Raw genomic sequence first — 15,392 nt, 5'->3', positions numbered from 1 at the left:
CCCCCTGGGTCTGTGTACTCTTCCCCTGAAACCCCCACCCCCTGGGTCTGTGTACTCTTCCCCTGAAACCCCCACCCCCTGGGTCTGTGTACTCTTCCCCTGAAACCCCCACCCCCTGGGTCTGTGTACTCTTCCCCTGAAACCCCCACCCCCTGGGTCTGTGTACTCTTCCCCTGAAACCCCCACCCCCTGGGTCTGTGTACTCTTCCCCTGAAACCCCCACCCCCTGGGTCTGTGTACTCTTCCCCTGAAACCCCCACCCCCTGGGTCTGTGTACTCTTCCCCTGAAACCCCCACCCCCTGGGTCTGTGTACTCTTCCCCTGAAACCCCCACCCCCTGGGTCTGTGTACTCTTCCCCTGAAACCCCCACCCCCTGGGTCTGTGTACTCTTCCCCTGAAACCCCCACCCCCTGGGTCTGTGTACTCTTCCCCTGAAACCCCCACCCCCTGGGTCTGTGTACTCTTCCCCTGAAACCCCCACCCCCTGGGTCTGTGTACTCTTCCCCTGAAACCCCCACCCCCTGGGTCTGTGTACTCTTCCCCTGAAACCCCCACCCCCTGGGTCTGTGTACTCTTCCCCTGAAACCCCCACCCCCTGGGTCTGTGTACTCTTCCCCTGAAACCCCCACCCCCTGGGTCTGTGTACTCTTCCCCTGAAACCCCCACCCCCTGGGTCTGTGTACTCTTCCCCTGAAACCCCCACCCCCTGGGTCTGTGTACTCTTCCCCTGAAACCCCCACCCCCTGGGTCTGTGTACTCTTCCCCTGAAACCCCCACCCCCTGGGTCTGTGTACTCTTCCCCTGAAACCCCCACCCCCTGGGTCTGTGTACTCTTCCCCTGAAACCCCCACCCCCTGGGTCTGTGTACTCTTCCCCTGAAACCCCCACCCCCTGGGTCTGTGTACTCTTCCCCTGAAACCCCCACCCCCTGGGTCTGTGTACTCTTCCCCTGAAACCCCCACCCCCTGGGTCTGTGTACTCTTCCCCTGAAACCCCCACCCCCTGGGTCTGTGTACTCTTCCCCTGAAACCCCCACCCCCTGGGTCTGTGTACTCTTCCCCTGAAACCCCCACCCCCTGGGTCTGTGTACTCTTCCCCTGAAACCCCCACCCCCTGGGTCTGTGTACTCTTCCCCTGAAACCCCCACCCCCTGGGTCTGTGTACTCTTCCCCTGAAACCCCCACCCCCTGGGTCTGTGTACTCTTCCCCTGAAACCCCCACCCCCTGGGTCTGTGTACTCTTCCCCTGAAACCCCCACCCCCTGGGTCTGTGTACTCTTCCCCTGAAACCCCCACCCCCTGGGTCTGTGTACTCTTCCCCTGAAACCCCCACCCCCTGGGTCTGTGTACTCTTCCCCTGAAACCCCCACCCCCTGGGTCTGTGTACTCTTCCCCTGAAACCCCCACCCCCTGGGTCTGTGTACTCTTCCCCTGAAACCCCCACCCCCTGGGTCTGTGTACTCTTCCCCTGAAACCCCCACCCCCTGGGTCTGTGTACTCTTCCCCTGAAACCCCCACCCCCTGGGTCTGTGTACTCTTCCCCTGAAACCCCCACCCCCTGGGTCTGTGTACTCTTCCCCTGAAACCCCCACCCCCTGGGTCTGTGTACTCTTCCCCTGAAACCCCCACCCCCTGGGTCTGTGTACTCTTCCCCTGAAACCCCCACCCCCTGGGTCTGTGTACTCTTCCCCTGAAACCCCCACCCCCTGGGTCTGTGTACTCTTCCCCTGAAACCCCCACCCCCTGGGTCTGTGTACTCTTCCCCTGAAACCCCCACCCCCTGGGTCTGTGTACTCTTCCCCTGAAACCCCCACCCCCTGGGTCTGTGTACTCTTCCCCTGAAACCCCCACCCCCTGGGTCTGTGTACTCTTCCCCTGAAACCCCCACCCCCTGGGTCTGTGTACTCTTCCCCTGAAACCCCCACCCCCTGGGTCTGTGTACTCTTCCCCTGAAACCCCCACCCCCTGGGTCTGTGTACTCTTCCCCTGAAACCCCCACCCCCTGGGTCTGTGTACTCTTCCCCTGAAACCCCCACCCCCTGGGTCTGTGTACTCTTTCCCCTGAAACCCCCACCCCCTGGGTCTGTGTACTCTTCCCCTGAAACCCCCACCCCCTGGGTCTGTGTACTCTTCCCCTGAAACCCCCACCCCCTGGGTCTGTGTACTCTTCCCCTGAAACCCCCACCCCCTGGGTCTGTGTACTCTTCCCCTGAAACCCCCACCCCCCTGGGTCTGTGTACTCTTCCCCTGAAACCCCCACCCCCTGGGTCTGTGTACTCTTCCCCTGAAACCCCCACCCCCTGGGTCTGTGTACTCTTCCCCTGAAACCCCCACCCCCCTGGGTCTGTGTACTCTTCCCCTGAAACCCCCACCCCCTGGGTCTGTGTACTCTTCCCCTGAAACCCCCACCCCCTGGGTCTGTGTACTCTTCCCCTGTCGTACAAAATGATATAGAAAATATTTATTTCTTAAGAAACAGAAACACTCGACCTGACATGAGACCCAGTATCAAAGATATGTGCCACACTTAGTGGATGGGTTTTGAACAAGAGTTTATCTTGTTTAAACCTCACTCCCTTGATGTGGCACATGGCACATGGTCTTGTCTGGTCGAGTGTGTGTGTCTTAAGAAATTGACATTTTTCTATATCTTTTTGTATAGTCTTGTTTACTACGTGATATGGGACACGCCACACAGTCACATCAACACACACTTTATTTTGAAATCATTTTGTATACTGTGATGTATACAAAGTGAAGTGGATGTCACATTTCACACCTTCACAACACTTCCGAAATTACAAGCCTGAATAAATGAATTTTATTTTCCATTTCATTTTGTATGCCAGAGTATATAAGATAAATATGTCAAAAGTGCAGAGTGTACAGACCCCAGGGGGTGTGCTGTCACAGTGCCGACTGGATAGGCACTGTGACAACCACACCCTCTGGGGTCTGTGTACACTGCACTTTTGACATATTTCATCTGATATACTCTGCATACAAAATGAGATGGATGTCACATTTCAGTCTGGGCACTCTGAAAATAAAGACAAACAGGTTCTGAAAATATTCTTTTAAATTTTAATTTCGTAAGGTTTATTTCATCTTTATTGCAATCAACTGTACAAGATATCTACAAGAAGTCCATGAAGCAATCTGCATTTCCACTAAAGATTTGATGCTTGAGCAGGTCTTTGAGATGAGCGATTTTCAAGTCTTAAGATGAAGCTCTCGTTATTAGAGCGTAAGTCACGTTATTCAGCTAAATGTCTCGAGGCAATGGTGAATATCGTTATAGGACATGCACCACAAAGCACGTCGCCAGCTATTTTGTTGGTTTCTTGGGAAGAGACTTAAAACCAAAAGAATATAGGGTCTAAATTCATTTATAGGAGAGCCAGGAAATGCCAAAATGGATTGTGGATCTAAATATTATCCAACCTTACTTGATGTACAAATGGTTTTAACAGCAGTTCCACCCGACAATTAAAAGCGAAACTTGTTCGCAGTCATTTGCCTTCTGATCATCAGATTCTCTCGTAAAGGAATAAAATTATCTGGGATGAAGCAAAGAAACAGCCAGTCCCCAAAAAGACAGCCAAGTCACTTACTAAAAACTTTAGATGCATTACCCGGGATCGTAAAAGTCATCCCTACCGTGCTGACCAATGTGAAGTACGGGAAGGGACGCCCCGGCCGTCGAAGATGGCTCTATGGTCAGCTCTTGTAATGGGTTGTTTTGAGCGTGGATTAGTCTCGTTGGTTGTATGCCCTATTAAGGCAATGGGATGCTCGGCATTCTGGGTCGTAGACTAGACAAGTAACCTGTAGAATTATTATTAACTAGAGACATAAAAACATGATATCATAAACTTTTCCGCAATCTACATCTCACTACACTGATCAGAATCGGTATCAATTTTCACTTTTTTTAGTTTTACTTTTTCAAATAAAAAGAAACCAAACGGAAGTCGAGGATATAGATGATACGGTGGCACATGGCATAGGGCCTATAGTAGCATAGCAATTTTCTATAATTTCTGTCCCAAATATGGAATTCAAAAACCAAAGGCAATGAGAGCTTACAACCAAAACATTATCACCGCTTAAAACCGTATTCTGCTAAAATGATGTCCACTTGAGCTAACTGCTAGATTCTATAAATGGTTACGGAACCTGTACAAGAGATAAAAGAGATAAAGTGGTATATTGGACACGCCCTATACCGTAACACAAGTGACACAATATATTGCAAGCATAGATTTAAAAGACACAGACTAAACTGCTAATGGCCCATTCGTGGCGGGTACAGGTGGACTGGTGTCTGCTGCCAGAGATTGCTCCGTGGTCGGTCCAGCAGGTGTCCGAGCTTGGATTCGTCTCATTGGCTGCACGTCCCCCATAAAGGCTGTTGGGATACTCGGCATGGTGGGCTTGTCGACTAGCATTCACCTTTGATACGACAGGTATAAAAAGTATAAGTAACCAGTACAGTTTCCACACAAACAATGTTACATAACATAACTTCTAAACATAAAAAAGCATTGGATGCACACATTGTGTGTAGTTTTTTTTCCTCACTAAGACCATATAGATCTATATAGTCTACAGATATTTCGTCAAGCAAATAAATAAAGAAATAGAGTGCTAAATGTGTTTTACTTATATTTGCTTTGAATGCCGGTACAAAGGAGCCAAAGTAGACAGCTACCCAACTCCTGGGAGAGATGATGTCCACGAAACCGCCGTGTGGTCCTCCCCGCTCCTCACCGGTATGATGTTGGATGCCTTGCTGCAGGGAAGTACTCGTTCCTCAGCATGCACGACTCCTCCATGTAGCATAGACTCTCCTCCAGCGGTGATACAGGCTGGTCTCTATCCACGCTGTCCCCTTTAATACTTTCTACTGACTCTACCCCCTAGCCAATGACAGGAGTAAAAACTCTCTTCAACGCCCAAATGAGAAAATCCCTCGTTTTCATTGGTGCTCACAAAATCAGCAGTTTCTTAATATATCCTGTCACGCGACCCAAAGTGGGTGCGGTTAACATTCCTAGTCAAGGGATTCCAATCATAAGTCTAATTTTATTCAAATGCATGCGAATTCCCGCCAACTGATGTTATGTGGGGCAGACTATACTAGAAACAATACAAAAGGGGCAAAATGGCCATTGACAAAATACCGTGTCTTCATTGGTGCTACGAACAAAATCAGCTGTTTCTTAGGGTAGGCCTGGCCCATCACACGAACCAAACTGGGTGCGGTTAACATTCTTAGTCAAATGATTCCTTTCAAAAGCTGAAATATATTCGAATGCATGCGAATTCTCGCTAACTGATGCTGTGTGAGGCAAACTCCACATCGCAAAATAGGCAACCTGACCACTCGATTGATGCCTTATCGAGAAAATGCCGTGCTTTCATTGGTGCCAACAAAGTCAGCAGTTTCTCAAAGTAGGCGTAGCCTATCACACGACCTAAACTTGGTACGGTTAACATTCTTAGTCAGTTGATTCCTTTCAAAACCTGAATCGTATTCAAATGCATGCAAACTCCCACCACCTGGTGCTATGTGAGGCAAGCTACTACTAACATTACAAAACATTACACGCTCTATCGCAGGTTTCATACTGAATTGCTTTGACCATGGACATTCATCACCCGTTAATTACAGTTTCTGTCAAAAGTGTTACAATAATATTTTAAACATGCTTTCCTACTTGGATCCCATCATAACCGCCGACAGCCTAACTGAAGGAAAACAGGGAGGCGTTATAGAGTGGCTTGGAACATGAAACACCAAAGCCAGAAAAATGCTACTTTTTCAATTGTCATCCTACACATATAGGGCCTACGCATAAATTTGCAAAGTCGCGAAGAGATGTCACTTCTTTTCTAGAAACCACCTGCCTGCGCCACCAAACTGAGTGCAGATAACATTTTCTAGTTAAGTGAATGCTTTCAAAAGCTGAATTCTATTCAAATGCATGCAAACTCTGACTGCCTGTTGCTATGTGAGGCAAGCAACGGTGAGCATTACAAAGGAGGAAAACAAGCAAACAAGTCTCTTCCTTGAAGACAAATTCCTTGTCGTCTCCAGTGCTAACAACCAGAGATTCAGCAGATTTCATACACTATACAGGGGCCGCGGAAGCGGGGGGGGGGGGGGGGGGCTGGGGGCTGGGGGCTGCAGCCCCCACACTTTTTGATCGTGAAAACAAAGATAAGAAATAAAAAGAAAGAAAGGGGAAAAATCGGGGGAAAAGTCACACTACCCGAATTTCTCACAAAAAGTGTGCTTGATTTCAAAAACGCAAAAGCTCCGTAGACCTTGATATCCACCCCCCCCCCCGGCTGCGCAGCCCCCCCCCCCCCCAAAAAAAAAAAAACCTGAAAAACGTTCCGCGGCCCCTGCTATATTACGCAACCAAAACAGCTTGTGCTTTACATGGGGCCTGTCATATGAATCCTGCAAACTGTGAGAAATTGAATTCTAGGATTACTCAAGCAATTATCGGCGCCTGTTGCCTTTGAGACCAACTTCTGTAGACATAACCAAAGGAGCAAGATGTGTAGACCTACTCTCTGCCCTCATGACGAAATCCTTTTTTTCACCATTGCAAATTGAATCAGCAGTCCCCCCCCCCCCGAGCTCCTATTATATTTTTTTATGTAATTAGTCGTAATACTGGTCTTAGCAGCCATATTGGAATTCAAAATGGCGGGCAAACCGTTCGTCAGACAGATCACATTATTCCATTTCCTAACCAAGCGTGTTATAATATTTATGTGCAACCAATTTCAGCGAAATTCGTCATTTAGAGGGATTTTCAACATTTTGGTCGAGGCGGCATACTGAAATTCAAAATGGCGGCCATTCGATATGTTTGTCAGACATTTCAAGTCCATCCGTCACATGAATTTGAACCTTGCGCATAAAATGGCTTCGTTTCGGAAGTTTAGAACTTGAATGTGAAATCTTTCTGATTATGAAATGTAATTGGCTAAAGCATGACCCGATTTATGTGTATACTTAAGTATCATGTTACAGTTAACAATCCGAAGTGTGCCTAAATTTTTTTAACTGAGTTTTGTTCACGTGTCCTGTTCTCTATCCACATTGCTTCCGAAGGTATTGAAAGGGGCTTCGAACTGCTGCTCGTTCGGTTTGCTGTGATTGAGGAACTATGCATATTTAAACAGGAACGCTGTGTTTCGTCGAAGCAAATCATCAACACCTGCGATAGATCTCATTAATTCTTCCCTGCACGGAGCGACATTCGTCAAATAGAACTTAAGATAGGGATTTTCAACTTTTCGTCGAGGCGGCATGCACACTGAAATTCAAAATGGCTGCCTTTCGATATGTTTGTCAGACATTTCAAATCCATCCGTCACATGAATTTGAAGTTAGCATGTCCAAAAGCCCTTGTGCATGAAATATTATTGCCACAAGTCATTTAGAAGCCAAGACAAAATTTTTTAAGCCCTAATTGTTTCTTCATGGCGGCCATGATATTGGAATTCAGGATGGGGGCCGACCCAGTGGTCATGTCTCTTTGATCCTGCATTTTTTTAAATCAGCGCCCCCAAAATACCTCTAGAAACAAAATGTACTCATTAAGATGCACATAATCAGGTGTCGGCGACGATCATATACATCAAAGAAAGACTGCAGTGAACAGTCCATGCATATTAGGTCCATGGTAGGGCCAGCCTCCGGCAAGCTTTGCAACTTTTGTCAATCATAAGCATGCATGATATTTTAATACATTACCTGTCTATTCATATCAACGAAGAAATAAAAACAGCGAACATTTATGCAGGAGAGGAATATGAGCTTTTACGGATTCATCATCTCATCTGATTTGTCTGTGGTTGTTCATTATGACTTTGCTGGGAAATCATTAAAAAAGCCCTGATTTCCAAATTTTCCATAATTAAAAAAACATACATCGGTAACGTGTTTGGTTGATGTCATTATTTTACTTATCAAAAGTCATGTTGAACAAAGACTCGATTTTCCTGTAAATGAACTATAGGGCCTACAATGCAAATGCATGTGGACTTTGCGTTGATTCATGATACCCTCGACGGCATGTGCAATGACCAAATGAATGTCTAAATACATGTCATATGTTTCATTATATAATCTTCTATTATTTTTCTTATACGCCCATAAAAATAAAGCCCACTGCAAAACCAAGATCCTACCAGTGGCCTTAGTCAGTCAATTAGGTACTAATGATTAATGAAAGAAATTGGAATGCAGCTTTCCCTAGCCTAACTGTCATGCTTCCATGTTCAAAAGACATTGCAGTTGAACACCCAAGTTATGTCCACTATACTGTGCAGATGCATTCCAATGTCTTTTGTTAATCAAGTAGTTCCTGAATTTGGGCGCGTTGTGAATGTCAGAGGGGCTGAGAAAATAGAGGTATACATTTATGTACTGTATACAACAGTTTCGTAATCAAAACGTCACTCTGTTATGGCGATCGCGTCTAAAATAACAGCTAATGCTCTCCACTACTATACCCCCTCCCCCCCCCCCCTCCAAAAAAAAAAAAGTGTCGGAGAAGGAGTGGAGTCTCTTGGCAATTTGTGCGAATAGCATATGGGTTCTATAGCAAAACAAACCCTATCGCTACCCTTAGCATTTCACTGGCTTTGATGTTCCATGCTCCACGCCGCTCTTCCCTAGTGTTTGGATATAGAGACCAAAGAAGAGGTTCTTGATTAAGGAATTTTGAACTGTATTTCAGAGGACATTTTGAAATCTTGTATGCAACTTGGTGGTAATCGTGTATGGAATAATATTTCTTTTTCTTCTTCAAATCTCCTTGTTATTAATACCTCCGGACTGAATATTAATATCTCAAAAAAAAGGTAATATTTAACAATCTTGCGTATATTTAGTGCATAATATTGTTTGCCGGGTTTAACACTGAATTATCAAATCTTTCGAATTTAGTATTTGGCAATTGCGTGTTTCTGCCTGTTTAGTCGCATTTTACAGATAAAGAAGTACATATTTTGCTACATTCCTTCGTTTGTCCTATATAGATCTATATTCTTTGCACATTGTACAATTGGTGCTGAAAATATTGGAGGGGCAGCGCATTGCTACTGGCTAGGATGTTGTATTTTAGGAATGATGCATACTTAAACAGATGCATACTTAAACAGAAGTGCTGTCTTAGGTGCAAGCAATTTATCAACACCTGCGGTAGAGTGCATAACTTCTCGGCGGCATGGAGCATGGGCAAAAGAAAAGATTCTCGTTTCTTCTCCTCTGACACCCCCATGCTACTGTCAATGACAGGTAATCCCGGCTCGTAAATGCGTAATTTGCCAAAGCGGGTAACGTTTCTTTATTCAAAATGAAGCCTTTCGACCGTCAAATATCTTGCAAATAATGCATGTAAAGCTCGGGGCTGTTGCTCTGCTGTACAGGGATTCGCAGAGATACAACAACAACAACAACAATAACAACAACAACAACAACAACAACAACAACAACAACAACAACAGCAACAACAAACAACAACAACAACAACAACAACAAACAACACCTGCTCCAGCTTATCTCTGCGAAATAGCTACTGGAAATAAAGAACGTCAAACTTGGTTTATTGTTATGAACCATTCTTAAGCATTAGCAACGGATCCGAACGCATCTCCATTTTTTTTTTAATTCGTTTGGGCATTCGTTATCTCGATATGCCTTTAGGCTGCGTTCACATAGAAGTATACTATTCGGGTATTCGGGCTCGTTTTTCGAGGGCACGCGAATAGCTTGAATCGAACGATAGGATTTCCACACACCGGTTCACATAATATTATAAGAGGGCACTATTCGAAAGTACCGAATAGCTGCGAAAAGTGTAGCAAAGTGAGAATCGAGCTTGTTCGATTTTCTTGCAGCGTATACCGTCTCTCGTTTATGAAATAATGACAATTTTGGTCTGGATTTGCCCTTTAGCAAAAATAAGCTTGTAGACTGACATTCTGATGCAGTTTAGAAATTGTTAATAAGATTTGCTGCGATGTAGGAGGAAGAAATCCTCACTACATGGGATGGTGAGTTGACGGTGCGAGTGATGGTGTATTCGGTGCTCGAATAGCGAATAGCGAATAGCGAATAGCGAATACCGAATACCGAATACTTCTATGTGATCGCAGCCTTAGAGAAGGAGCGAAATCTCTTCGCACTTTGTGCAATTTTTTCGTAGATTCATTGCATGCCAATTCTTGAATGCTTACAGACATTCCACTGTCTTTGACTGTGCTCTAAGCCGCTCTTTTACAGAGTTTGAATATATCATGGAGACCTCCGTTCGAAAGAAATGTGGAAATCCTGTGTGGGACTTGGGGTAATATGGTAGGGAACAAATCCCTTCAGTTTTTCTTCATAAAAAATCAATCAACTATATACCTTGCGCACAAAATGGCTTCGTTTGGGAAGTTTATAACGTGAATGTGAAATCTTTCTGATTATGAAATGTAATTGGCTAAAGCATGACCCGATTTATGTGTATACTTAAGTATCATGTTACAGTTAACAATCCTAAGTATGCCTAAATTTTTTAAACTGATTTTTGTTCACGTGTCCTGTTCTCTATCCACATTGCTTCCGAAGGTATTGAAAGGGGCTTCGAACTGCTGCTCGTTCGGTTTGCTGTGATTGAGGAACTATGCATATTTAAACAGGAACGCTGTGAGCTGCTGTGTTTCGTCGAAGCAAATCATCAACACCTGCGATAGATCTCATTGGCTGCGTTTATCAACTTTCCCCAATTTAAACGACTTTCGAAAGCCCTTTCGATAGCCCTTTTGATAGCCCTTTCCATAGCCCTTTCGAAAGCCCTTTCCATAGCCCTTTCGAAAGCCCTGTCCACTCCCTGTACCATTAATATGCCGCTTGTTTTCGTCGGCTGCGTTTATCAACTTTCCATAGCCCTTTCCATAGCCCTTTCCATAGCCCTTTCGAGAGCTCTTTCCAAAGCCCTGACTGCCTGTACTATTAATGTGCCGCTTGTTTTCTAAGAAGGGACGGCGAAAAGCAATTACCATCATAAAGACATATCTTCCTTTGAGAGTGAGGAGTCATGATACAATGCCACATGAATCAATTGTCTTCCTATCTGTGAGGCAGCTCCAGTTTAGCACATACTTTCAAATATTTCTGAGTAGCGGCATGAGACATGGGATCAAAGGGAATGAGACTGTTTACTTTATTTCTCAAACCTTGTTGGTGAGAGAAACATCTCCTTGTTCCAAGCATATGCGTGCATTACACACAGCTGTATGTATACACCTGTGTACACGTACTCGTGTGCACTTTACGTGGCGCGCGTCTTTTCAGAAACTGGAAACGCATGGTTGCGCAACCGCAGTATAGGGCGACCTAAAGGGCTTTCAAAACAGCTTTGCGTTTATCAACTTCGAAAGGCTTTTACAAACAGGTTTCTGATAACCTGTTTAGGAATCCTGTTTGGATCGTCACAGAGTGCGTTTATCAACTCCTTTTCTCGGCAGAAACAGGTTATCCAAACAGCTTTCAAGGAATTTTTACGAGTTGATAAACGCAAAGCTGTTTTGATAGCCCTTTAGGGAAGCCTTTTACGAAAGGGTGCGTTTATCAACTCTCCTTTCTCGGCAGAAACAGGTTATCCAAACAGCTTTCAAGGAATTTTCACGAGTTGATAAACGCAAAGCTGTTTTGAAAGCCCTTTAGGAAAGCCTTTTCGAAAGCCCGAAATTTGTGACGATCCAAACAGGTTTCCTAAACAGGTTATCAGAAACCTGTTTGTAAAAGCCTTTCGAAGTTGATAAACGCAAAGCTGTTTTGAAAGCCCTTTAGGTTGCCCTATACTGCGGTTGCGCAACCATGCGTTTCCAGTTTCTGAAAAGACGCGCGCCACGTTAGTGGGGCAGATATGTGAAAAAGATGCTCACATCCGGCGGAAAGTATGAAATTTTGCGTAAAGGGGTATTTTGAGGCGCTGATTTCAATAATTGCCGGATCCAAGAGGTCCGACAACGGGGTCGGCCGCCATTTTGAATTCCAATATGGCCGCCGTCAAATATCCCTATCTTCAGTTCTGACTGACAATAGCCATTGGAATTTGATATATTAAAGCATGGTGATATGATGACTTCAATAACAGACTTATTTGATTTGTCTGACAAGCTGCACGGCAGCCAATTTGAATTTTTATACATATTTGCCATTTTGGAGTGTTGAAAATCTCTTTCTCGGGTTTGTAAATTAGGCTACCTGATTGAGCGCGCTTTTGTAACTGATAGAGTGCGCGCTGCTGTATTTACATTGTGACGTCAGTGAAAGGTGCATTATGCTTCCTTTTTGCTGCACTTTTTGACATGCCCGTGAATGTTAGTCATGATGTTTGTCTTCGTAGTCACATTGGAATTCAAAATAGCAGGCATTGCGTTTGTCTGACACATCACATCAGTTAATATTTGAACTCAGTATGTTAAAATACTTGTTTACCCCTAATTTCAGGGTCACTCAACACTGAGAAATCGAAATTGGGATTTTGAATATTTCGTCGAGGCGGCCATATTGGAATTCAAAATGGCGGCCATTCGATGTTTGTCAGACCCTCCAAATCAATCTGTCATCACATTCAATGTGTCAAAACGCTCATGTGTACCAAATTTCGGTGCCACAGGTCATTCAGAACTGAAGATAGGGATCTTTGAATTTGTTTTGTAATGGCGGCCGTATTGGAATTCAAAATGGCGGCCGACCGCGTGATCAGATCTCTTGGATCCGGCAATATTTGAAATCAGCGCCCCAAAATACCCCTATATCCAAAATTTCATACTTTCCGCCGGATGTGAGCATTTCGACCAATTTTTGCTACATATCTGCCCTACTACGTAAAGTGCACACGAGTACGTGTACACAGGTGTATACATACAGCTGTGTGTAATGCACGCATATGCTTGGAACAAGGAGATGTTTCTCTCACCATCAAGGTTTGAGAAATAAAGTAACAACAGTCTCATTCCCTTTGATACCATGTCTCATGCCGCTACTCAGAAATATTTGAAGTATGTGCTAAACTGGAGCTGCCTCACCGATAGGAAGACAATTGATTCATGTGGCATTGTGTCATGACTCCTCACTTAAGGAAGATATGTCTTTATGATGGTAATTGCTTTTCGCCGTCCCTTCTTAGAAAACAAGCGGCACATTAATAGTACAGGCAGTCAGGGCTTTGGAAAGAGCTCTCGAAAGGGTTATGGAAAGGGCTATGGAAAGGGCTATGGAAAGTTGATAAACGCAGCCGACGAAAACAAGCGGCACATTAAAGGACAAGTTCACCTTCATAAACATAAGGATTGAGAGAATGCAACAATAATAGTAGAACACATCAGTGAAAGTTTGACGAAAAATGGACAATCGATGCAAAAGTTATGAATTTTTTAAATTTTTGTGTTGGAACCGCTGGATGAGGAGACTACTACAGCTTGTGAGTCATATGCGTACAACAGTATAAAGAAAATGTAAAAGAAAATTCAACATATTTTCACTTTTCTCGCATAATAAAGGAGCTCTTGACTTGCCTCTTTCTAAAGGCAGGGGGAATAATATTACCCATAACATTTGTCGGTAACGAGTCAGGGGAATGTGTATTTTTTTTCAAAAGATGGAATTTTATGAAATTCTCTTTATATTTTCCTTATATTGTTGTACGCATGTGACATCTAAGTTATTCATACACTGCAGTAGTCTTCTCATCCAGCGGTTACTGCACAAAAACTTCAAAAATTCATAACTTTTGAACGGATTGTCTGATTTTCCTCAAACTTTCACTGATGTGTTCTACTAATATTGCTACATTCTCTCAATCCTTATGTTTATGAAGGTGAACTTGTCCTTTAATGGTACAGGGAGTGGACAGGGCTTTCGAAAGGGCTATGGAAAGGGCTTTCGAAAGGGCTATGGAAAGGGCTATCGAAAGGGCTTTCGAAAGTCGTTTAAACTGGGGAAAGTTGATAAACGCAGCCAATAATTTCGGGCTTTCGAAAAGGCTTTCCTAAAGGGCTTTCAAAACAGCTTTGCGTTTATCAACTCGTGAAAATTCCTTGAAAGCTGTTTGGATAACCTGTTTCTGCCGAGAAAGGAGAGTTGATAAACGCACCCTTTCGTAAAAGGCTTTCCTAAAGGGCTATCAAAACAGCTTTGCGTTTATCAACTCGTAAAAATTCCTTGAAAGCTGTTTGGATAACCTGTTTCTGCCGAGAAAAGGAGTTGATAAACGCACCCATTAATTCTTCCCTGCACGGAGCGACATTCGTCAAATAGAACTTAAGATATAGTCCATGGGCCAGGCCAGATATTGGTACCATCTGAGGTGGCAAAACCTTTGGTGTCATTTTGTTTGTCGGGCATAGATATGCTTATCAGGCTATGATAGCATTTCCAAATGAGTAGCTTTATAGTCATAGTAAATGAATTTTTAACCAATTTGGTCTCGTTGTTACATCCCTATACTTCTGAATCGAAACTAACCGCCATACAAAGAAGAGCACTGTCTTCTGTATGTTCCATAGAGCTGTAAAATGCAGCTCTGTGGTATGTTCACAGGTGTTCTGTTGTAAACGCGGTGCGCTTAGTCTTTGTTCAAGGCAGCGAAGGGAATATCCAAAGGTTATGATGTCCACAGCGCTTAGTCTTTATTCTAGACGGCGAAGGGAATATCCAAAGCGTATGATACAGTGTATATCCTTTTATCTAAAAACAACAACAACAACAAAAGCAATTCCTAATGAATTTTACCGTATTTTTCAATTTTTATCATTTTCCGGTGAAAACGCTACGGTGAAAACGCTGATACCACGCCGATGTCGCTTTCCCTCCAACAATATAAGATAATGCAAAAACAATGTACCGATACACTACGATACATTATAATGAATGATATTGTAAATGAACAGAGTGATTTATGTTTAAAACTGATGTATTTGTTGATAGGGTAGTATAAAAAACAGTATAGATAATCCCTTTTATGAGGAACTTAAGATATGATAACGGTACGTTGGTCTAGATAAAGAACTAAGCGCACCGCGTGACAGCTGTGGACATCATAACCATTGGATATTCCCTTCGCTGCCTTGAATAAAGACTAAGCGCACCGCGTTAACAACAGAACACCTGTGGACATACAGAAGGCAGTGCTCTTCTTTGTATAGCGGTTTAGTTTCGATTCAGAAGTATAGGGGTATAAATACGAGACCAAATTGGTTAAAAATTCATTTATTATGACTAAGCTACTCATTTGGAAATGCTATCATAGCTTGATAAGCATATCTATGCCCGACAAACAAAATGACACCAAAAAGGTTGTGCCACC

At 44.0% G+C, this 15,392-nt stretch overlaps 1 protein-coding gene across 1 annotated transcript in view; it reads left to right on the top strand.

Annotated features, from left to right (window-relative positions):
• The first annotated feature begins 4,291 nt into the window (after positions 1 to 4,291).
• LOC139741747 (mutS protein homolog 4-like) overlaps positions 4,292 to 15,392 on the top strand; it is a 51,830-nt gene continuing 40,729 nt past the window's right edge. The window contains exons 1-2 of the mRNA XM_071652331.1: positions 4,292 to 4,397; positions 4,695 to 4,805. Of these exons, the coding sequence (XP_071508432.1) occupies positions 4,292 to 4,397; positions 4,695 to 4,805 (217 nt within the window). The remainder of the gene's footprint in view (positions 4,398 to 4,694; positions 4,806 to 15,392) is intronic.

The sequence above is a fragment of the Diadema antillarum genome, unplaced genomic scaffold (assembly GCF_040938485.1).
Source record: "Diadema antillarum isolate AM-2024a unplaced genomic scaffold, OU_Dant_1.0 seq00000950_RagTag, whole genome shotgun sequence".
Taxonomy (NCBI): domain Eukaryota; kingdom Metazoa; phylum Echinodermata; class Echinoidea; order Diadematoida; family Diadematidae; genus Diadema; species Diadema antillarum.
This window is presented reverse-complemented; position numbering and strand designations above follow the sequence as displayed.